The sequence below is a fragment of the Palaemon carinicauda genome, chromosome 36 (assembly GCF_036898095.1).
Source record: "Palaemon carinicauda isolate YSFRI2023 chromosome 36, ASM3689809v2, whole genome shotgun sequence".
NCBI classification, from domain to species: Eukaryota; Metazoa; Arthropoda; class Malacostraca; order Decapoda; family Palaemonidae; genus Palaemon; species Palaemon carinicauda.
Window position 1 is genome coordinate 21,877,841 of NC_090760.1, and position 23,911 is coordinate 21,901,751.

Genomic DNA, 23,911 nt, shown 5'->3' on the forward strand with positions numbered 1-23,911 from the left:
ATCCCAGAAGATAATACATCTTCTGAACTGTACTCAGGTACTAGCCTGCCGGCATATTCCGGCGGGTACTACAGTATATGATTATACAGTAGCCAGTATAATTGCAATATAGATCATACTGCAAACAGAAAACTACAGTATAGATTATACGGTAGCCCAAAAATTTCTTCCAACATACTCTGTGTTGTCATGTGCAGCCTTTTGTTGAGACCATATAATATAAAGTAAATTCTTTCTATAACCTAATTAGTGATCACTGATAACAATCCCCAATATTTAAACGTCTGGAAGCTGGTGGTAAGTTACACCTACTTAACCTTATAGGATAGAAATCTTCCAATGTTTTTTTTCTAGAATAGAATTACACCCACCTATCCTTATAGGATAGAAATCTTCCAATGGTTTTTTCTAGAATAGAATTAACCATAGTTTTAATTTTAAGGGAGGTCACACCAATTGGCTGGGCAGGAAGCACATGTATGTGTCTTTCCTTTTTCATTTCTAGCTTATCTATCCTAAGCTACATGCAAAGACAGTATATTGTATACTTAATCTTATGAGATTATTCACCGTATACTCATTGTATTTTCCTCTCTTTACAGGAGGACCAACCCAAGTGTGGGAGTATGTTCTGCAATGTCCGCAGCAAGAACTTCTGCGGCCATGAGATGTGCAGGATGCATGCACGCTGTGCTGTTACCAAGGGAGCTCTGAAGTATTGGGACCCCTTGGTATGTAATATCTGTAAGAACTTGGTTACTGAGGCTTTCAATGACCCTAAGTCAGCGGAGTCAAGGGATGCAGCAAGGGAGAAGCTGCGTAAATGGGTTCGCGGTTTTCAGAAGAACACCACGGGGCCTTACCCTCCAAATGAGAAGATGCGGGCCTATCTTTTCCCTAGGGCATCTAAAGATGCGGTTATCCCTCAGCCTCACCCAGATCCCCTGCGTCCAGATTCCAGTAGAGTCTGATGTCTCGGTCGCAATGAAAGACATCCAACTTGACAACAGGATGGCAGAAGAGTCAGAGGGCACTGAAAAGGACCTTCTTGCAGAAGGTCAGGAAGAGGAGTCGACCATGGGTCCTGATACCGAGGAGGAAGAGGCTGAAACAGTTTCGGTCTCATCGGTTCCTGCCCCAGAACCAGTTCCCTGGACGTCATCTGCTCCCCCATCGGACGACATAGGGAAGACTTTGTCTTCCATTATGACGTTGGTGCAGCAGATGCAAAAGCAAAATGCTGAGAAGGAAGCTGCATTAAGGTTGGAGATACGCCAACTTGCAACATACCGTGGGTCTCAAAAGAGACTCAATGTAAAGGATCTTCCTACGTGCTCAGATGTGAATCCGTGGAGGCATGCTGAGTACATGCCGATGACAACGGGAAAGATCTACATTTCTGAGAGGCTGGGTTCAGTCCCCATCGAAGATGTGGAATTCTGGCCCAGCTTGGAGGCTTACCCAGACTGCTTCGTCCATCTGAAGGCAGAGCCAGCTTCAAAACACAGGCTTTGCTGACGAGCACCTTGAAGGAGAGGGCCTTCACTAACTCAAAGGTGCCGGCTCTGAGCAAGAAGCATCCCTCCTTTGTTGCTTCATCTTCTCGGGCCTTCCCTTTTATGGAAAAAGGGTACAAGGCTGCTTTGAAGGCGATCAAAGCAGGGAAACCTTGTCCTACACTTGATGAGTGTAAGCCATTATCCCTAGCTTTACCTTTGGACCAGAAGGGCTGCAAGGATGTACATCTTCCCTTCTCAGTCGGGAAGTTGGAGGCTGATATTGCTGGACGCCAGTTCGGCGAGGACCTCCTTAAGATGTCAGAGTTTCTCCTGCGCAGGGAGCAGGAGGTTAAAGAAAGACTTGCCACCTCTATGTCTCTCCAAACTATGGCAAGCGATCCCCAGAACCCAGATATGTTTATGGTTGTTGCCAAAACACATCTGGCAACTGTTACTAAGGACCTCTATGGCCTATATCAAAGTCAGAAGGGCTTGCAGAGAGTTCGTGTTTGCCTCGGCTGTGGTGACACACGAACCGAGTAAGCTGATATCGTCCAGTATCTGGGGAAAGGACCTCTTCCCAAATGAAGTGGTTAAGGAAGTAGTTGACAAGGCCGCCACGGAGAATAGGAACCTTCTCCAGAAGTGGGGCTTGTCAATGAAGAGGAAGTTTTCCCCGAATGAGGGTCCCCAACCTAAGCGGAAGACAAAGAGGCCAAGTGTGCCCTCTCGCCCCCCTAGACAACAACAACGTCCCGCGGCCGCGGTGCCCCAGGTGGTAGCACAACCGCCTACTACATACCAGTTGGTACCCCAGCAAATGGCGACACAATTGCTAGCCTTTACCCCGGCTTTTGAGAGGCAGTCTACTACCTTTCGGCCGAAAGCTAGAGGATCATTCAGAGGTTTCTCTAGACGCCCCTCAAAAGGCAGGGGCAATAAAGGTGGACGCTACCAAGGAAGCAAGTCCTCTGGTCAACAATCCAAGTGAGATGCTTCCGGTAGGAGGAAGACTATTCTCTTTCCGGGATCGCTGGACCTTCGATCCCTGGGCCCACAGCCTAATCAAGGCTGGAATGTAGCTCCACCATCTTTCCCTCAATTCTTCCAACACTCCACCCCTGTTCTGGAAGAATATGTCCAAGAACTCTTGAACAAAAGGGTAATAAAGAGGGCAAAGTCCATCAAATTCCAAGGAAGGCTGTTTTGTGTTCCCAAGGACTCAGACAAACTCAGTCATTTTGGACTTGTCGCCACTCAACAAGTTCATAGTAAACTAAAAGTTCAGGATGTTAACACTTCAACACATAAGGACCCTGTTGCCCAAGAAGGCATACACAGTCTCCATAGACATGGCAGACGCCTATTGGCATATCCCAATCAATCGCCAAATTTCCTCTTACCTAGGATTCAAGCTACAGAAGAAACAATATGTCTTCAGAGTTATGCCCTTTGGACTAAACATAGCCCCAAGGATCTTCACGAAGCTTGCAAATGCAGTCGTTCATCAACTACGCCTAAAAGGCATTCAGGTAGTGGCCTACCTGGATGATTGGCTGGTGTGGGCAGCATCCGAAACAGAATGCATGCAAGCCTCCAAGACAGTGATCCAGTTCCTGGAACATCTGGGATTCAAGATCAATGCCAAAAAGTCTCGACTATCTCCAGCTGAAAAGTTTCAATGGCTCGGAATTCATTGGAACTTACAGTCACACCGACTCTCCATTCTATCAAAGAAGAGGAGAGAGATAGCGGGATCTGTCAAGAGACTTCTAAAATCCGATTGGATATCAAGACGCCAACAGGAGAGAGTGCTGGGCTCCCTTCAGTTTGCATCAGTGACAGACCCAGTGCGAAGAGCACAATTAAAGGATGCAACAGGAGTCTGGAGGAGATACACATCAAACGTTCAAAGAGATCTAAGAAGACCGATACCGACTCGTCTGCGATCACTTCTCAAGCCGTGGTCGGAGGCCAAGCACCTAAGGTTATCGGTGCTCTTACAACCACCTCCACCTTCAGTCATCGTTCACACGGACGCTTCAAAAGAAGGATGGGGAGGTCACTCTCACCATTGGAAAGTCCAAGGGACTTGGTCCTCTCTATTCAAGACCTTCCATATCAACATTCTGGAAGCCATGGCAATTTTTCTAACCCTGAAGAAACTGAATCCTCACTTCTCGATCCACATAAGACTGGTTTTAGACAGCGAAGTGATAATGAGATGTCTGAATCGACAAGGCTCGAGATCGCCCCAAATCAACCAAGTGATGTTGGCCATCTTCCATTTGGCGGAAAAGAAGAGATGGCACTTATCAGCAGTTCACCTCCAAGGGTTCCGCAATGTGACGGTAGACACTCTATCCAGGCTTACACCGATAGAGTCAGAATGGTCCCTAGATGCGGGATCATTCTCCTTCATCTTATGTCAAGTCCCAGAACTGCAAATCGACCTCTTCGCAACGAGCGACAACAAGAAGCTACCTCGTTACGTGGCCCCATATGAGGACCTACTAGCAGAAGCAGTGGACGCGATGTCCCTAGATTGGAACAGATGGTCCAGGATTTACCTATTCCCTCCACCCAATCTTCTGTTGAAAGTCTTCAACAAACTGAGATCCTTTCAGGGAACGGCAGCTATAGTGGCTCACAAGTGGCTGAACAGCATCTGGTTTCCTCTAATATTGGAATTGCGACTGAAGCTGGTCCCGTTGCCGGCCCCAGTTCTGACTCAACAAGTGCAGAAGTCGACTGTCTTCGCTTCATCACAGAAAACCCGAAACCTTCATCTCATGATTTTCTCTCCTTAGCAGTCAAGAAAAGGTTCGGGATTTCGAGAGACCGTATAAACTTCTTAGAAGAATATAAGTCTAAATCTACCAGAAGACAATATGAGTCGTCCTGGAAGAAATGGGTTGCCTTTGTCAAGGCAAAGAAGCCAAAAGAAATATCAACAGATTTCTGTTTATCATTTATTCATCTTCATGAACAAGGATTAGCAGCCAACATGATATCTATGTGTAAATCTGCCTTGATTAGACCCTTGCTGTACGCCTTCCAGGTAGACTTCCCTAATGAAATCTTTAACAAGATAACTAAGGCCTGCGCTAGACTTAGGCCTGCAGCACCTCCGAGGCCCATTTCTTGGTCCTTGGATAAGGTTCTTCATTTGGCATCAACTCTGAACAATGAAGATTGCTCTCTGAAAGATTTGACCCCAAAAGTTATATTCCTATTTGCACTATCCTCGGGAGCCAGAGTTAGCGAAATAGTGGCCCTTTCGAGAGATGAGGGCCATATTCAGTTCACGGAAAGGGGAGAACTGAATCTTTTTCCTGACCCAACATTTCTCGCTAAAAATGAGCTCCCCACCAAAAGGTGGGGTCCCTTGAGAGCCTTCCCTCTGAAGGAAGATGTATCTCTATGTCCAGTAGAGTGCCTAAAGGTCTATCTTCGTAGAACTTCAGACTTTAGGGGAGAACAGCTCTTTAAGGGAGAAACTTCAGGTTCAAACTTGTCTCTGAAACAACTAAGGGCGAAGATCACCTACTTCATTCGCAGAGCGGATCCCGACAGTACACCCGCAGGTCATGATCCGAGAAAGATTGCTTCATCTCTGAATTTTTTCCAAAATATGGATTTCGAAAGTCTTCGCTCGTATACTGGATGGAAGTCATCCAGGGTGTTTTTCAAACGCTATGCGAAGCAAGTGCAAGAGATCAAGAGGTTTGTGGTGGCGGCAGGTAGTGTGCTAAAACCTGCCGCTTAAAAACTGCCAGGAACAGTGAATTAATTGGGACTGGTATTGTAATATTCCTGCTCTAGTTCGATTTTAGTTATTCTCTGTAAAGATGCATGCAGAAAAAGGAAATGAAAAGACGAGTTCTTGAAGAGAGAGATGTTTTCTCTAGTACACGGAGGCAGACACTGACTTGATTTTAAATTCAACTGCCCAACAGCTGGAGTCATGACGTAATGAAAACGTCACTACAATAACAGAAGAAAATCATGACGTAATGATAACGTCACTACAATAACAGAAAATGGAATTGATCATAAGTTAAGATAAACTAAAGTAATATATAACAGTTATGTGAAGGGTGTACATGCTGACTCCCTGCAGAGCAACATGTTAAGTGAAGTGTCACCATGGTGACACTATGGACTGTTCCAATTGTAGAAAGGTGAAAGAAGCATAAAGAATAACACGTGGGCCATGCGTACTGTTACGCAAGTGTGAACAGACTGTAATGACAGAAATTTGAATAAGAAAATTTACAAAAAATTTTCTTTCTAAGTGGCTTTAAGTGTTTCTTTTCAGATGAAACAAGTATTTCTGGTATTACTTCTATATTTATGCTTAAAATTATTCCAATAACATTTTATACTGTACTATAAAATGCAAATTGACTTCATACTTTATTGGTTATCAATAAAATTATAATTGAATTTTACGTCTTATTCGCCCCAAAATTCAGATAAATAAAAAAGTGTTTGAGCATTAATTGATCACCCTTTTATTTTGCATATGTATAAGAGAACATCTATAAATATTTGTTCCAACAGGTAAACAAAGCTTCTCTATGTGTGTACATATCAGGATTTGTCAGTCTTTTCTTACGACTGACTTAGTATGCCTTGATTGTAATGCTGACTTATACAAACAATTGTTTCTACATGGATACAAACCTATCTGTCTTCGCATACAGCTAGCCCAGTAGACCCAGGGAGGTGTCGGTAGTTCATACATACATTTGTTTCCTTTCAAATGCAAACTCTGATTGGAAAGGTATATGGTAAGACCAGTATACATGTTTGTTTGCTAGGTTGTTCATATGAAATATGCAATCCTCTAGACTTTTTCCAGAGTCTGGCATGACTCTTCCCTGTAGGGGGCAGGAAGCACTAACATAGTTCATGATTAGTTGAAATGTATAACGGTAACATCATACGTCTCTAAGTCTAAATGACCAAGGAAAGTCTGTCTTGAGGTTAAGGCACTAATAGAAAATCCACAGATACATTAATGCTTTGGTAAACTTCCATCAGGACGACATGGCCTGAGCCCAAAAAACGGATTTTGAGCGAAGCGAAAAATCTATTTTTGGGTGAGATAGCCATGTCGTCCTGATGGACCCGCCTTCCTTTTTATAAAAAGAGCTGGAATAATCCCTCCCGAAAGTACTGTATCTGTAGCACCTCGCTTAACGCTACAAGGAATAAAGATGGCGGACGGATATGACGTCATCTAGGTACTCAAAACAATAAGGAGTGGTGCCTTAATAACGGCTCCCCTTTCGTTTCTTGCCACTTTCCCTCTCGAAGCGTAAACGCTATTCGGGGTGAATATAGCTATGTGGCATGTCAAGAATACGTCCTCTGATATTAGGCGATATCCCTAAAAGTAAAAGTTAGGGATATTCGCGCCAGGAGTTAGAATTCTGGATACCTTAAGGTAAAATTCTCTGGGAATATCACTGTAGTCAAATATACCCTAGGAAGCAATTTTAAAGGAACTTCCATCAAGACGACATGGCTATCTCACCCAAAAATAGATCTGTTTTAACATTTGATTAAAAAAAAAATCATTAAATATCACCATTTCAACAGTTTATTTTATATGTCATCAAATACGTCATAAATTTACAACCATCATATCTTTCTTTCACCATCAAAATAGTGTACAGACGGACATACTCCTGCAACAGGGCTGGTCATTGTGTGAACCAAAAAGCCTTTGCTCTCCCTGCCTCTCCTTTCTTTTCTCAAACTTAGTCGCCTGCACTTTCATGTGGCTACTAATCTTACCTAACATCGCAAGAGGGTCTGCCCCTCTCTTTTAATCTTCTCCTGTACTTTCCTTTTCCTTATTCCTTCCCATCAAGAGTACTGTACTTGCCTCCGGGCTATAAGCTGGATTGTATCCAGGGGTATTCTTCCTCTCCCCATATTCCCCACTTCCCTATCCTATCCTGAGCTGAGTGAAGAAGCAAAACGGCTAACCTATCCTACGGGCCAGATAAGGGAAAGGCCTGTGCCTAAAGGATGTGTTTGCTACAATACAAAACGAACGGCTGAGCTTAACTTTCTCACCCGTAGGCTGCTCGTAGTTTGTTCATTGTCCAAATCCCAATTCGCTTCTAAGACATCTGTTTTGTTTATTTAAAAATAAGATATTGTAGAGTTTGAATCTATGTATTTCAAGTAGGTAGGTAATTGTACATAAACGTAAAAAAGTATGATTACAATGGTTGTTGGGTTTGCAATGAGACAACGTCCTGGGGACCGAACTTTATTATAGGATACTCAAGAGCCGACTGACTCGCAACAGCGTATGCAGATGCATGCCCGGCAGCGCATGGCCGAAAAACATATCGTACACATATCGTACATCCCCCCCCCCCTCAAGATTATACTTATACATGGGAAAAAAAATGAAAGGGGGAATTACCGGAACATATCGTACATCCCCCCCTCAAGAACATACTTGCACATGGCAAAAATAAAAGGGGGAAATGTCACTAGATCAATGAGAAATGAGAGAAAAAAAAATCAAAGCTAACTTTTCGATACATACACAAAAACGAAATAAAATACATAAATTCTCTGGAAAGAAATATCAATTCCTGATGCAATTGCCTACAACAGATAGTAATATAATTCTACAAAGTCTTTGAGCCACTTGGGTTTACCGGTGGCCCTTCTCAACCTACTAACGACGTTGGGCTCCTGTATGGGTTGTGTTACCTGTTCTGTCGCGGTATGGCTTGCGGAGGTCTCGTGCTGAGACACGGGCGTGCCAGAGGGCGGAGCGATGACTCTCAGGTATCGTCTATTCCTTTGGTAGCTTTGTTTTGTATACGTACATGGGTACCTAGTTTGATGGGCGGCAGTCTTCTGGTAGTGCCAGGGATGCGCATCGCCTCCTGCGACCTTGCCACTTGTAACTCCCTTCGACATATCGTCTGCCTCCAATATCTGTCTACTAACAGGTGTCTCCTGGCCGTTGGTACCGCATTGCGCAGCTGGCGACCCGTTGCAAGCTGAGACGGCGACTTGTTAATCTCCCTGAGAGGAGTGTTGAGATACTGAAGTATCGCCAGGGCTGTTTTGTCCGACTCAAGGGCTCCACCCTTTAACGTGTTTTCGGAGTAGCCTCTTTGCCGATTTGACAGCTGCTTCTTCCCTGCCATTAGACTGGGGATACTGGGCCGACAACAGCCGGACCTTGACTCCCCATCTCCTGAAGAAGGCCTCCATCTCCTCGCAGGCCAAGTTCGTACCTCCGTCAGTTGATATTTGTTCCGAGGCTCCCCAACGCGAGAAATATAATCGAAGGTGATAGCTGATTTTGTTAGACGTGGCACCATTGGGGAAATGAGCTACTTCTAACCAACCTGTTAGTCTATCTGCATATACCATGTATACACTACCTTCTATCTGGAACATATCTGCGACGACTTGCTGGAAGGGGTATTCCGCAGGGGGCGTGTGCATCATTTCTTCAAGAGGCGGTGAGGGGGCGTGTTCATCGCATGAAGTGCATTGGGCACGGCTATGCTGAAGGTCCCCTTCTATTCCCGGCCAATAGACCGACCGCCTGGCTCTTCTAAGCATAGAGTCAAGGCCTTGGTTTCCTGTGTGTAGGGTAGCGGCTACCTGGTGGCGTAAATCCTCGGGGATGACCAAACGAACACATCCTTGGTCCACTGAGTATGTCACCAGATCTTGGTTGATGGCTAGCCGGTCCTGAACACTGAAGAAGGGATGAAGGCAGGCAAGTTCTTGCGATTTCTGTTGGGGCCAGTTGCCCGCTGCAACCCTGGCAAGCAAGAGCTGATATACAGGGTCGTTATATGCGGCGCTCCTGACGCAGTCTTCATCCAACAGGATGATGTCCGGTTCCAAGGCGGCCACGGTTGCACATGCCACTGCCACCTGAATGTCATCCTCCAAATCCACGTCGGAAGCTTCGTGGGATGCTCTCATGGTCGGGTACCTTGAAAGAAAATCCGCGGCAGTGTTCTTTTTTCCGAGCAGGTATTTCATGTGGAACTTGAACTGGAGTGTCTTCTGTTTCAGGTTGAATAATCTTGGGTTGATGACGTCCTTGAGGGCTCTGTCACCCAGTAGTTTGACAAGTGGACTGTGGTCCGTGATGATGGTGAGATTAGGACACCCAAGTAGGAACAACCTGGCCTTCCGCAAGCACCAGGTAACTGCCAGGGCTTCTCCTTCTACGGGGGCATACCCAGCTTCAGAGTGGGTGAGGTGTCGACTACCACACAAGGCAAGGCGCCAGCCACCCTTGCAACAAAAGAGGCTGTCAGCTGACTGACAAACGCAATACTGCTGAAGGACTAAGAAACCGATGCCTTCCTTGCTCCAATCCGTCATTATCCTCGTAGGGCGTGTCTTGTCATAATATGCCAAGCCGTCCTTGGCTAATTGACAGATGACCTCCTGTGCCTGCCGGAGTTTGTCACGTAGCTGGCTATCCCAGTAGACGTTTTTTCCGGTGAGTTTTCTGAGGAGGTCCCTAAAGGGCTCCATGATGGGCGCCGTTGCAAGAAAGGGAGCTAATTGATTCACGAATCCGAACCACGACCTAATATCCGTGATGGAGGGCTTCTCTGGCATATGGAAGTTACGAATGGCGTCTAGTCGTTCGTCTGCGGGCTTGTATGACTCCAATCCCAGGTGATAACCGACGAAAGTAACCTCTCTCTTGCAGAATTTAAACTTCTCGGGGTTGAGTGTGATACCTGCAGAGGCACACGTTGACAGGAATTCATATACATGCCAGAACGCCTCTTCAATGCTGTCATCGTATAGCAAAGTGTCATTAATGCATTTATGCTCTCTGGTGATGTCTTGCAGGGCATCATCGAACCTTTTTGTGTAGGCGTCGGACACCGAACAGTGACCCATGGATGATCTACGATAACGGTATCGTCCCCATGGGGTGATGAAGGTCGTGAGTGGGCGGCTGTCCTCGTCCAATTCCACTTGATGGAAACCCCAGTGGGCATCCGCCGTAGTCTTGTACATGTGAATGGGGATGCTTGAAATCATGTCAAAGGGTGCCGGTGTATGATGAGTCTCACGAAGAGAGTGAGCGTTGAGGCGCTGGAAGTTTACTGTGCAGCGAGGTTGGCCCGTCTTCTTGGCTACGACGACCATCCTCGTACACCATTCCGTTGCATCCCCCACTGGGACTGGTTCTATCACACCCTTCCGAACGTCCTCGTCAAGTTGGGCCTTGACCTCCTCTTCCCAATGCTTAGGGATTGTTGCTGGCATGTGACAGGCATAAGGCACGGCATCAGGCAACAAATGGATGTGGTGCTGCTTGCCCGTCATTACAGGTAAAGGTTCCCTGGTTGTGTTAAAAGTTGTTGATGAGAAATGCCGTAATAAACATTCCTCAAGATTAGTATATTCTCCTCCACAGGCGGGATGCGTAAGGTGGCTGGCTTCATTGTCTTAGAGGAGTTAGGTCATGCAACTTCTTCGTTAAGCACATCAGCTGATGCAACGAGATGGTAGTGGTGAGGGAAGCCAGGCGGTACTATTCCCAGCTCCTTACAAGCATTCAGCGATATATAGTTCTTGGCCGTCGGCACAAAGTAAACCTCCTGCTTCGTGTGTCGCCCACCTACATCAATGAGGCATGCCGTTGATCCGAGACATCTCACTCAGAGATTACCTATGTCCCTCAGACCTGTTCGTGGCTGCAACTCCAGGGGATTTATTTGCAGGCTTGAAAGAATCATGGGTCCGGCAACGCAGATCTGTGCTCCTGTATCTGCTATGACGAGTGTAGATACTGAATTCACGTTCCTATGGGAAACACAAGCTTTGATTGCAGGGTGGGGGGAGAGGTGTGTGTCTGCAACAATCACTAAACTTGAGGCAAGCGGCGCTTTCTTCATACTTCTGCAGCATTTCTGAAAGTGCCCTACCTTTTGGCACCCATGGCACGTCATACCTTTTGCTGGGCATGACGCTCGACCAAACGGATGGCGCCCCCAACTATTTCCGCAACGCTTTGCATTGAAGTTGCCACGCAACACCGTGACGTCTGGCTCTACGTCATCACTGCCTGTGACGTCATCACTCGAGGCACCAGCAGACTCACTCTCACCAATAGCGACGCGCGGGACACTTTCAACGTCTTGGCGCGCAGCTCCGAAAGTGCAGCACAGTGCCTGATGGGCATCTACACTTTTAAATGTATCACATGCCTGAAAAACGTGCCTCTTTAATACAGGGTCACTGAGGCCTACCATTATTTTCCGCAACAGCATGTATTCTATCAAGCACTCACTGCATTTAAGACAATGAAAATCACAGTCGGTGGCCTTCTGAGCACACCTCGAAAAATAGTCGCTCACTGACTCCTCGTGCCCTTGTGCAAGGGCAAAGAATTCAGACCACTGCACTGCCTGATTCGATGACCGCAACACAATATTCCCGATGGCGTCCAGAGCCGCATCTGGGGCGAGGGCATTCCATTTGGCATCTGAATATCGAGCGTCCAGCACACGTTGCAACGCCGGCACACAGTTGAGCCTAATGTGCAGGACAACATCCTGTGGCGGGAACTTGTTAAGGTGGATCCAACACGTCATCGAACATCTCCAGGATCTGAACGCTGCCGAAGACATTGCCGCATCACACTTCTCAGGGGCAGCAGAGACAGGAACTTTATTGGCACGTGCTCCGGAACCGGGAAGGGCATCCTGAAGGGAACGGATGGCGCGTTGCTGGTCTGCAATTAACGTCTGTGCTTGCATCACGGCCTGTGACAAGGCCCTTGGCATCGCAAGTGAGGCACGCCTCGGCGTCGCCTGGGGTGGTCGACGTATCTGGGGCATGGCTTGGTTTTCATCCTACTCACTGCACCATGTTGGGTTTGCAATGAGACAACGTCCTAGTGACCGAACTTTATTATAGGATACTCAAGAGCCGACTGACGCGCAACAGTATATGCAGATGCATGCCCGGCCGCGCATGGCCGAAAAACATATCGTACACATATCGTACAATGGTCAACAGAATTAAGTTTCTTCACTTATTTATACAAAAATTAATCTTTTTATGAAGAGGATTTATCTTTTTCAAATGAATGGGAATTACTATATGGCTTTTTCCTCCATGTAAATGTACATTCAATCATTCATGATAAGAATGTATAGTTTCATATAGTTATTGTAGAGACTGAATGTGTCTATATACATAATTCCTACTGTGAAGAATTTTTCTTCACTCTTCTTCCTTTCGTATTTTGCTCTCTCCTAATATTGTAGTTAACCCTTAGACATTTGCTCCCATACTAACTAAGTTTTCTTTACCAAAACATCGGCTTGTTGACAATAGCGTAAGCCATGTTCACGACGTCACAACGTAGATGCACAGCAAAAGCCTTATGCCGGCGTACGGTGGTTCTTTCCTCAAACTACGTGTATCGAGCTAAATTATTAAGCGGTTTTTTAATATAATTTTAATGCTGCTGACTTGAATGCAGCCTTTATCTCTTAGTATTAATTCAAGTCTGTCAATTTTAAGATGTATACCCATTGAACCACCCCATTACTACTTTCTTAGTTCAGTTATTAATTTTTAGCAAGCCAGAATAGTTAGGATTATTGTATATGCATATTCCCTTAGAGCAGCAAGATTTCTCTAAGTATTTTGTACAAAATCCTGCCTCCTTCTCACTCTTTACAACACATTGTCCTGCCCTAAAGTGCTGATATGGCACCTCCACTGAGTTACCCTACACCCGACGACCGTCACCTGTTTTGGAAGGTGAAGACAGGTGAACCCACACGACCCAAACGTCACCCATTCAGGAGCCATAGTAGTGACCGGCTGACCGACCTAGTCAGGCAATCAGTGTATCTCTGGCTCCCCCCACCAATGGACTCCCCCCAAACAAAGGGACGGGGAGTTTTGTATGTCCAGGCAGTGGAGATAGGGAGGACGAGCCTGGTAAGCCCTATCTACCAAAAGTGAAGATTCCAGGGGTGGGCCAGTCAAGGGTACAAACTATTTGGTTGACGGCAATTCAATCAACAGCCATTTGAGGAAAAAGGCTGTAAGGAGTGCAGATAAAAAACACGTGGCCACTACTTTTCCCCCATTTTAGCTTAGACTAATTTTTACTTGATGTAGGTTTAGCTGGCTGTTACATATTTTGGGTTGTGTGCGTTGGATTGTGTGTACAGATATTTGCATATATTTTTTACTTTCGGGACTAGCATAGTCCCAGGGTCACAGGGCCGCATGTCCGACCCCATTTCAATCGTTAATCATTGCAGAAGACCACGAGTCTAAGTAACCATATTTTTATTATTTTGCATTTCATTTCTTACCTTTTGTGTTTGTTTTGATCCTTTCACTTGATGTTCAGATGCGCATTTCTTTAATGTAAATTTGTATAGTAAAGCAATATTATGTTAATTACACCTTCGTATTTTTACACCATTTATTTGATTTTGTCTATTATGAAAATTTAATCTCGGGTCAGTATACCCAATATTTTGAAAGGGGTAAGCCTAAATTAGTAAGTGTGTTTGCGAGTGACTTAATATTTAATCTATGCTTCGAAGGTAAAGATCCACATCTTTAACTTTTACTTTACAGTACATCACTGCTCCCATCCATTGCCATTGTCTCAATAATTACTTAATGTAAGATTCCTGTCCAGCATCCAACTGGGGTCCCTGGGAAGGAACCGAAACAGAGCTTAAGAGTGTAGATGACCTTAGACCTGACAAAGCTAGAACAGGCCATCAAATTACTTGATTTCATGTGTGGAGTATTTAGGTCTCTGAACATAGTACAGGTTTTTTGCATTTCGAGTGATGGGTTCGTGAACTACGTCATCAAAATTATTAACAGGCTGTTTGTGCCTTGAGTGATAGTGCTCCTTTTCCTCCACTGCTGATCATTTAGGAACTGACCTAGGGAGACTTTCCTGGAACATCAAGTTCCCACTCAACAGTTAAATAAACAAATCTCCACATCTACTTTTTTTTTTAATGAAAGATACTAAATATATCACCAAGTGCCAGCAGACAATTCGGAATAGTTGCGCTTTCTTAGGATTTCCGAATTCCCATCAAAATGGATTTTGAAAGGAAAGACAGTCTTCTGCTGGGGGCGGGGAGAAGTCATAGAATCAGAATTCAAGGGAATTCACCGTCATACTAGAAGTACCCTAAGGAGAAGACACTCACCTCTTCCCCCCACCTCATTGCCCCTTCGTAAGAGCTTCTGAGAAGCAAGTATTAAGAGAAGTATTCCAATGATCTGCTTTGCAATGCAATGTGGCCCTGTAGTAACTTGACGGTATTGTCGGGACCCTAGACAGAAGTTGCCTGTCTTCTGCAGACACAGCTTTTGGAATGTTGCCTTCACAGGTTCTGGGTGCTTATTAGATTTTTATAGGTAGGTAATTATTAAATATATTGAAGGGATAAAAAGTCAAACTAGAACAGTGCATACAAATAGAAATAACTGGTATAAGGGTTGAGAAGTGAAAACCCCCCCAAAAATCTGAGAGATATATGATGGAATCGAAAAGGAGATTTTGAAGTTCTAGTTTTCTATAAATAATTCCATACAGTCTTTAATTTTCATAAGTTTAATTATAGTAAGTGTGGAAAATGAAGTTCAAAAGAAGTTCATCCTCTCAGATACTTTCCTCTGAGCTTGCCTCTTTGGAAAATATCTGAGGAGAGGATGGGAGTAGCAACTCTAAATGTGAGATCAATGACTGGAAAAGGGCGGGAGCTGGTTAACCTTATAGGGAGATTATTATTATTATTATTATTATTATTATTATTATTATTATTATTATTATTATTATTATTATTATTATTATTATTATTATTATTATTATTAGCTAAGATACCCTAGTTGGAAAAGGAGGATGCTATAAGCCCAATAGCTCCTCAGGAAAATAACACAGTGAGGAAAGGAAATAAATAACCTGCAAGGGTAGTAATAAACAATAGAAATAAAATATGTCAAGAATAGTAACAACATTAAAATGGATCTTTCATATATATCAACAATAACAAGAGACTTAGGCCTATATGTCAGCTTGTTCAACATAAAAACATTCGCTGCAAGTTTGAACTTTTGAAGTTCCACCAAATCAACTACCCGATTAGGAAGATCATTCCATAACTTGGTCACAGCTGGAATAAAACGTCTAGAATACTGTGTAGTATTGAGCCTCATAATGGAGAAGGCGTGCCTGTTAGAATGAACTTGGATACATAGTATTACTAACAGGATGGTATGCTACTGTGTGGGAAGATCTGAATGCAAAGGATGCTCATGATTATGAAAAATCTTAAATGAACTACGGTGCCAAAGATTAATATCTAGATCAGGAATAAGAAATCTAATAGACTGTAAGTTCTTGTCCAACGAATCAAGATGAGATTCAGCAGAATCAGCAGCTGAAGACGAGACAGGAGAACTATACTCGAAACAAGGCAAAAATATAAACTATTTTAACGCTTCATCAAAATAGATTGATTACCGAAAATCTCAAAAGGCTTTCTCAATAAGCCATTTTTGCGCAGTTGAAGAAGAGACAGACCGAATGTGTTTCTCAAAGGTAAATTTTCCATCAAGAATCACACCTAAAATCTTAAGAGCCATTCAGTCTTAAAAACATTATCAAATTGATAATGTTTTTTTTTTTTCTTTTTTTTTTTTTTTTTTTTTTTTAAGAAGTATTGATAATATCAATGCTGAGATCCGGATGTTGTGGAGCCACTGTCCTCGACAATCATACTTTGAGTTTTGTTTGGATTTAATAATAATAATAATAATAATAATAATAATAATAATAATAATAATAATAATAATAATAATAATGATAATAATAATAATTTCCTTTACTACAGATGATATTGAAAGCTTTTTTTTTTATTTTTGATAAAATGTTGAAAAAGATACACCACACGAGTACCTGAGGGGCCATAATAGAGGCTGGCCCGTCCTTAACTTGTATTCGAGAAGAAGATTTCATCTGACGTTGGAACCAGATTGTTTTCATTGTAGATTGGTGACAAGTGAACAGCTGTTTCCTGAGAGACATGGATGTAAGTGAAAATTATATCGGTGAATGATTATCATTTAAAAAAGCATGAATGAAATAAACTTATCTCGATGAATGATTGTCATTTAAAAGGGCATGAATATGAAATACAGTCCCTGTTAACCCTTATTCAGGTCGGGTCAACCTAGCATGCCGCTAGTTTGTGTCCTGTCAAAAGTACCTTAATATAATATGCTGATGGTATTTATAAGGATTTGTGCAATGCTAGGTTTTAATTTGATAAAATGTCAGGGAGCCTTTGTATATCAGCGGCCAGTTGCTCACGCGTTCATTAAAAATGGACATCAACTAACCTAATATTTTCCCCCTAACCTAACCTGCAAGCCATGTCCTTACCTAACCGGGGGGGGGGGGGGGGCGGGTCGGGGCGTTACCCCTCTTACACTGCTGTTTTCCAAGTTAAACATGATAATACATACAAGGGGCCGCTATCATACATACCCCCTCCACCTAACTTAAACTGGGACTGGGTCCTCTTTACTTAATTGAGGGGTTTGTTTGTTTATGGGGTTGTCCTATTCCCTCTGTAACCTCACGACACAAGGGAATTTCCAAACGTTAGAAAAGGTGGGAAATATTTCCTATAATGCAATACTCCCAATGAAGAAAATAACAAGTATTGGTGATTTTTCATTTGTAGGGATCCTCCATAGCAATTTCAGGGTGGACAACCTTCAGAAAATTCCACATGGTACTTTTGATCTGCATAAGTTTGATATAAACTCTATGGGATTACTGTCCCCTTATGCGCCCATTAGTACTCGTATCTTCAAAACTGGGTAAGACTAGAAGTAAAAAAAAAAAGTGCAGAAATACACAGAAAACTGCGTAAATACGACATGCGATGCAGAATAGATATATAAATGTATATATAAAACGAACAAAGATAGTAACTGCATAGAAAAGTGCATATCCTGCATAGTATATTTCCTGTATCATGTTAGCCTTTCTAATCTTGAATATCAACAGCAACATCATTGTCCTGCAGCAATAACTCTATTATAAACTATTCTAGCGTATTCAACTTGATGTCATTAACCCTTTTACCCCCAAAGGACGTACTGGTGCGTTTCACAAAAGCCATCCCTTTACCCCCATGGACGTACCAGTACGTCCTTGAAAAAAAAAGCTATAAAATTTTTTTTTTTTTTCATATTTTTGATAATTTTTTTTAGAAAATTCAGGCATTTTCCAAGAGAATGAGACCAACCTGACCTCTCTATGACAAAAATTAAGGCTGTTAGAGCAATTTAAAAAAAATATACTGCAAAATGTGCTGGGGAAAAAATAACACCCTGGGGGTTAAGGGTTGGAAATTTCCAAATAGCCTGGGGGTAAAAGGGTTAAATTGCTTTAAAACTGCTCTACAAGCTTCATATGTACTCTTATTTTGATATTTGTAAGAGTTTACAAGTTATTGACAAATAGTTGGGCGTTCTCCATCATGAGGCTCAATACTACACAGTACTCTAAAAGTTTTATTCCAGCTGTGACCAAGTTATGGAATAATCTTCCTAATCAGGTTGTTGAATCGATAAAATATCAATAGTTCAAACTTGCAGCAAATGTTTTTATGTTGAACAGGCTGACATAAGTCCTTTTATAGTTTATATATGAAATATCTGTTTTAATGTTGTTAATGTTTGTAAAATATTTTATTTCAATTGTTTTACTTCTTATATCCTTTATTCATTTTCTTATTTCCTTCCCTCACTGGGCTATATTTCCCTGTTGGAGCCCTTGGGCTTATGGCATCTTGCTTTTCCAACAAGGGTTGTAGCTTAGCTAATAATAATGATAATAATAATAATAATAATAGACCAAGAATCATGGCATTAAGTATTTTTAAGACAAAATAAGCTCTTAATGAATTTCTGGTGCCTTAGGCATTGAAACTGAAAGCAAAATCTGATTTCTCGTGTCATGAAACATGTAAAATGATGAATTATTAATATTTCAGCCATACCTAGTTTTGAAGATATGAGTATTAATGGGCACATATAGCGGACAGTCATCCCCTAGAGCATTGGTTCCCAACCTTTTTTCTGTCATTTCCCCCCTGCACCCAGTTCAACCATCCAGATTTCCCCCTTCATACCCCGCCCAGCCCTCATGCCACTCGCCTGCCTCAGAAATGGGCATGATATTCTAATTCTCCCCTTGAATATCATGTCACTGAGAAATGATATGATCATATCACAATTGAATGGCTAACAACAAATTACCGCACGTACTATGTGGACATTTTCCGCTTGTTTTAGTTAGTAGGTAGTGTAATTATTTCCCCCCTGGAAGCTTCAAATTTCCCCCAGGTTGGGAACCACTGCCCTAGAGTTTATATCAAACTTACCATGTGGAATTTTCTGAAGGTTGTCTACCCTGAAATTGCTCAGGAGGTTCCCTACATATGAAAAATCACCTCCAACCTTTCACAGCAAGACCTGCACCTTTTTCTTAAAAATAAGCCTTTTGTCCCTCGGGTACTAGGGGAAACCACGATTTTTAAAATTTTAGATGTTTTGAAATTCCAAAGGTTAGGAATAAAAACCCACATTTGTTCCGTAACTGGAATACAAACCTACTCTGTTTAACCCTTTTACCCCCGGGCTATTTGGAAATTTCCAACCCTTAACCCCCAAGGGGTTATTTTTATCCTATCACATTTTGCAGTACTGTATACTTTTTTTAAATTGCTCTAACAGGCTTAAATTTTGTCATAGAGAGGTCAGGTTGGTCTCATTCTCTTGGAAAATGCCTGAATGTTCTCAAAAAATTATCAAAAATATGAAAAAAACATTTTTTTATAGCATTTTTTTGCAAGGACGTACCAGTACGTCCATGGGGGTAAAGGGATGGCTTTTGTGAAACGTACCAGTACGTCTTTTGGGGGTAAAAGGGTTAATAGAGGTATTACTTTTGGCGAAGCTGAAAGGACGAACCATTAACTTTAGCGAGGGTTAACTACCCATTCCGCTAGTTAGCGGGGGTAGGGGGTGTTGATGGTATCTGTTTACAAGAGCACGCTCTCCATTTACTCAAAATTATGCAGTCTTACAGCTCTCCTCTTCTTTTACAGTAATTAGGAGGTTATTTAAATGGGGGAAAGAAAAAAATGTCAAGATATATTGAGCAAGGGTAGGAGGGGTTATAAAAAACTAACTTGGTTTCCTCACTAAACGACCTAGAACTGACATCGTCAACAGTCAACCTAACAGAAGTTTTTTGATGCCAGCGTACATAAACAGAAGTTCGTGATGCAGGACTGCATAATTTTGGAGTAAATGGAGAGTGTGCTCTTGTAAACAAGTACAGTGTTAACTTCTGCCGACCATGCGTACCTGCCCTGGACTTGAAGGCCGGCCCCGTGGTACCTTCATGACGGCTGTGGACACCGATCATCGCATCCTTTGTCCCGCCTGCAGAGGTGAATGATGTGGTGGCGAAAATAAGTGTAGCGAGTGTCGGGAATAGTCAGCCTCCCAGTGGGAAAGGTTAGGGTGCTGGTGGAAAAAGAAGCCAAAGTAGGATATTTCTCCTTCAAAGGTTTCTTCGAAAGGGAAATAACCCAAAGCTGCTTCTTCCGCTTCTTGACCTTCCTCTGAAGCTCCTGCTCGTTCGGCTTCTTCCGATAGACCGTCGAGTAGTAGTGTAGGCCCTTTAATTGATGCTCATCCCCAGTCCTCGAGAGATGGCGTTGCTTCCCTAGCGAAGCGGCACCACCTCTCCCCCCGGGCGAGGCCTTGTGTCTTTCGTCCTTCTAGCTTCCTGGTCCGCCCTCTAAGGACTCCTTGCTGCAGCTCATCGTCTGTGGTGCTAGTGTGCAGCCTTCGTCAACTTCGTAGGTGGATCCTCTGTCGTGTGTCAATGTAGTTGTGTCTGAGACGTCTTCTGCTGCTGTTGCCGAAGCCCCTGCCCCTTCAGACTCTTCAGCTGTTGCTCCTGACTGCGCTTCCCCCTTTCCTGATCATCCTTCGAGGGGGAAGCAAAGTCTTTCATCCGTCTCTCCTGCGAGTGTTTCTCCTCAGAGAAGTTCATCATAGAGACTCCTCTGTGGAGGACTACCGCTTCCAAAGGTCAGCTTGCTGATCCACCGGCTCCCAGAGGGCGTCAATGATCTCGCAGAGCTCGCTCTCTGCTTCGCCTTACAGGTGTCCCTTCACCATCAGTGAAATGCACCTGCTCGGCTCTTCAGCCTCATCTTTGCGGCCTCTCCCCCCCCCCCCCCCCCTCCCCCCGCACAGGAGCCTTCTCTTCCATCGTCTTCTGTCCCTCGACCTTCGCCCCGTCCTGGACCTTCTCCTGACGACGCTGCCGCTAGTCCTCGGACTTTGGCCTTGGACTCTTCTGTGGCCTTTCGTAGGATGTTCGCTTGTCCAAAGAGCACATCCATGTTCCCGACCTTCCAACACGTCGATCCTCTGCTTCTCTCCGACCTTCTGACCTGCCTTCTCCATTCCTGACTCCTGTTCCACGCCTGCCTGCTCGCGATGTATCCAAACGTCACTTACCCTTGCAAACGCGCAACGCTCTCCAGCGCGTCAACGCTCTCCAGTGCATCAACACACTCCTGCGCTTCGGCGCTCTCCAATGCCCCAGCGATCTCCTGATCACTAGCGCTTCCCAGCGCATTCGCGCCTTACCATATACCAGCATTTGCCATCGCACCTGCGCTCTACAGCTCAACAGCACTCTCCTGCGCATCTACGCTCTCCTACACGTCAGCGCTCCCCAGCTCGCCAACGCTGTCCTGCGCATCAGCGCTCCCCTGTGTTCCAGCACTCTCCAGCTCATCAGCGTTTTCCAGCTCGCCAGCACTATCCTGCGCACCTGCGTCCACTTGCGCTCGCCTGCGCAACAGCACACTCTTGCTTATCAACGGTCCCCAGCTTGTCAAGATTGGATATATCCTCCTTGTTGGAACTTTCCTTACTCATATGGAGCTATGAGATTACTTGTCCCCATTCGGAACTCAAACCTCCTCCTTCAGGTTTTTCAGTCTCTGAGGGGCCCTTCCTACGAACCATTACGCCAGGCAATAGATCGTCACTTTACATGGAAAACAGTATAGTATTCCTGCTCGCTTTGACCTTGGCCAAGAGAGTCGGTGAGCTGCATTGTCTATCTTCTGATGTCTACCACTCAAGGATATGGGGAGAAGTAATACTCAGCTTCATCCCTAACTTTATTGCTAAGACTCAAAATCTGGACCCTAGGTTCGCCCAATTCCGTATAGAGTCTACGTTCTGTAACCGAAAATCCAGACCAACTGGTACTTTACCCAGGGAGGAGTCTGAGGTGTTATCTTAAAAGAACAGCATCAGCTTGCCCCTGTGTCAGCATTGTTTTTCATCACGGAAAAGGTCAAGAGGAGGGTCACAAGGAATACTATTGCCTCCTGGATCCAAAAGGTCATTGAGTTTGCGCTCAATCCAGACCCTCCTCCTCAAAAGCGATCCAGAGCTCATGATGTCAGGGGCATTTCAACGTCCCTGGCGTTCAAGAAAAACTACTCTGTGGCGCAGGTATTGCAAGCGGGCGTGTGGAAGCGTCAGATGACCTTCACTGCCGGCTACCTGCAAGACATAACCCACAGGAACATGGATACATTCTCCATCTTTTCCTGTGGTGGCTGCACAACAAGTGGTCTAAAACACCTCAAGCTCCTTGATGGACAAGTAGCAGAGGGCAGAGGTTACCCTGGGGTGAATGAGTAAGAATGACAGGTCTCCATTTTCCTTTCACCTTCACCCCCCCCCCCCCCCCCGGAACTTGGCATCATGGTACTCCGCACAGCTGACCTCACCTTTTTGCAGGTAAGATTCATTTTGATTGTGTATTCTAAATATAGAAATAATACTTTTTGCGTCCCCACTACCCCTGGTAGGTAGGTTATTGGGTAAAGTCTAAGGACTCTCGTATCCCTGTGACTCGAGTTCCTATTTGTTCCGTAACTGGAATACAAACCTTAGCTATTTAATAGGGGTATTACTTTCGGCGTAGCTGAAATGACGAGCCATTAGAATTTAACGAGGGTTTACTACCCACACCACTAGTTAGCAGGGGTAGGGGAGGGTAGCTTGCTACCCCCCCCCCCTCACACACCTGTGCTTGAACTCACTTTGCTCTCGGCTCGGATGGAAGTCAGACGTGTCCGCTGTCATCCTTGCCGCTCATTGGCAGCCATTAATGCTTTTTTGCTTTCTCTTTTTGACAGTTGTGTGTGAAGTTGGCCTCTGCTATTATGCGCACCTGCCCTGGATTACCCGACCGCCCCTGTGGAACATTCATGTCGGCGGTGGAGACAGACCCTCACACCCTTTTCCCTTACTGTAGAGGTCAACGGTGTGACAGTGATGATAAATGTACAGTAGTGAGTGCAGGGAGTGGTCTACCTCCCAGTGGGAGAGGTTTTCGCGGCGACAGAAGTAGAAGTCCAGACGGGATATTTCTCTTTCGAAGGTTTCTTTGAAAGGAGAAAAACCCCAAGGCCTCTTCTTCCGTTGCTCAAACCTCCTCCGAGGCTCCCACTCGGTCGGTCTCTTTCGAGAGACCGTCGAGTGGTAGCGTAGACCGTTGTACTGTTTTCCAAGCTCGGGGTTCGAGAGATGGCGTTGCTTCCCCTAGCGAAGCAGCTCCACCTCTCCCCCGGGGGAGGATGTATCACTAATCCATCTTTTTCAGCTTTGGTCTTCCTTGGGGCTCGAGGGTTCGCCCTCCAAGGAAGTCTTATTTTACTACATTCGATTGGGTGCCGCTGTCAAGCAATCACCGCCTCCGGCAGAGGTTGATCCTCTGTCGATTGTCGACGTTGTGGTGTCAGAGGTATCCAATGCGGTATCTCCCATTACCTCTGCCTCTTCAAACCCTACAGTAGCTGACGGCTTAGTTTCTCCCGTTCCTGTTCAACCAACGAGGGAGAAAAGTCCAACAGTCTCTCCTGCTAGTGTTTCTTCCCCTCGGGGGAGTTCACTTACAGAGGCTCCTCTTTGGAGGACTGCAGAAGGTCAGCTTGCTGATCCCACGGCCCCCCAGGGCATATTCGTCGCAAGGCTCGCCTTCCTCTTCGCCAGAGAGGCCTTCCTTTACCTGCGGTGAGGAGGCGCCTCTTTGGTTCTACATCTTCGTTGCAGACCCCGCAGAGGAGCCTCGTCATCGATCACCGACTGTTCCTGCTTTGGTCCTGGACCTCTCTGCGGATCGTTCGCGATCCCCTTCGGTGGAAGGTCGTCCTTTCAAAGGACACGTTGACTTTCCACCCAACAGA

The 23,911-nt window shown here is 44.6% G+C and overlaps 2 protein-coding genes across 2 annotated transcripts in view; one reads left to right on the forward strand and one right to left on the reverse strand.

Annotated features, from left to right (window-relative positions):
* Positions 1 to 11,197: 11,197 nt before the first annotated feature.
* LOC137628528 (uncharacterized) lies at positions 11,198 to 12,379 on the reverse strand. Its single transcript, XM_068359679.1, has one exon. The coding sequence runs from the start codon at positions 12,377 to 12,379 to the stop codon at positions 11,198 to 11,200; it is 1,182 nt and encodes a 393-aa protein (XP_068215780.1).
* Positions 12,380 to 16,498: 4,119 nt separating this feature from the next.
* Positions 16,499 to 23,911, forward strand: part of LOC137628804 (CDK5 regulatory subunit-associated protein 3) — a 178,340-nt gene continuing 170,927 nt past the window's right edge. Inside the window, exon 1 of the mRNA XM_068360028.1 lies at positions 16,499 to 16,630. Within this exon, the coding sequence (XP_068216129.1) occupies positions 16,625 to 16,630 (6 nt within the window). The 5' untranslated portion in view covers positions 16,499 to 16,624. The remainder of the gene's footprint in view (positions 16,631 to 23,911) is intronic.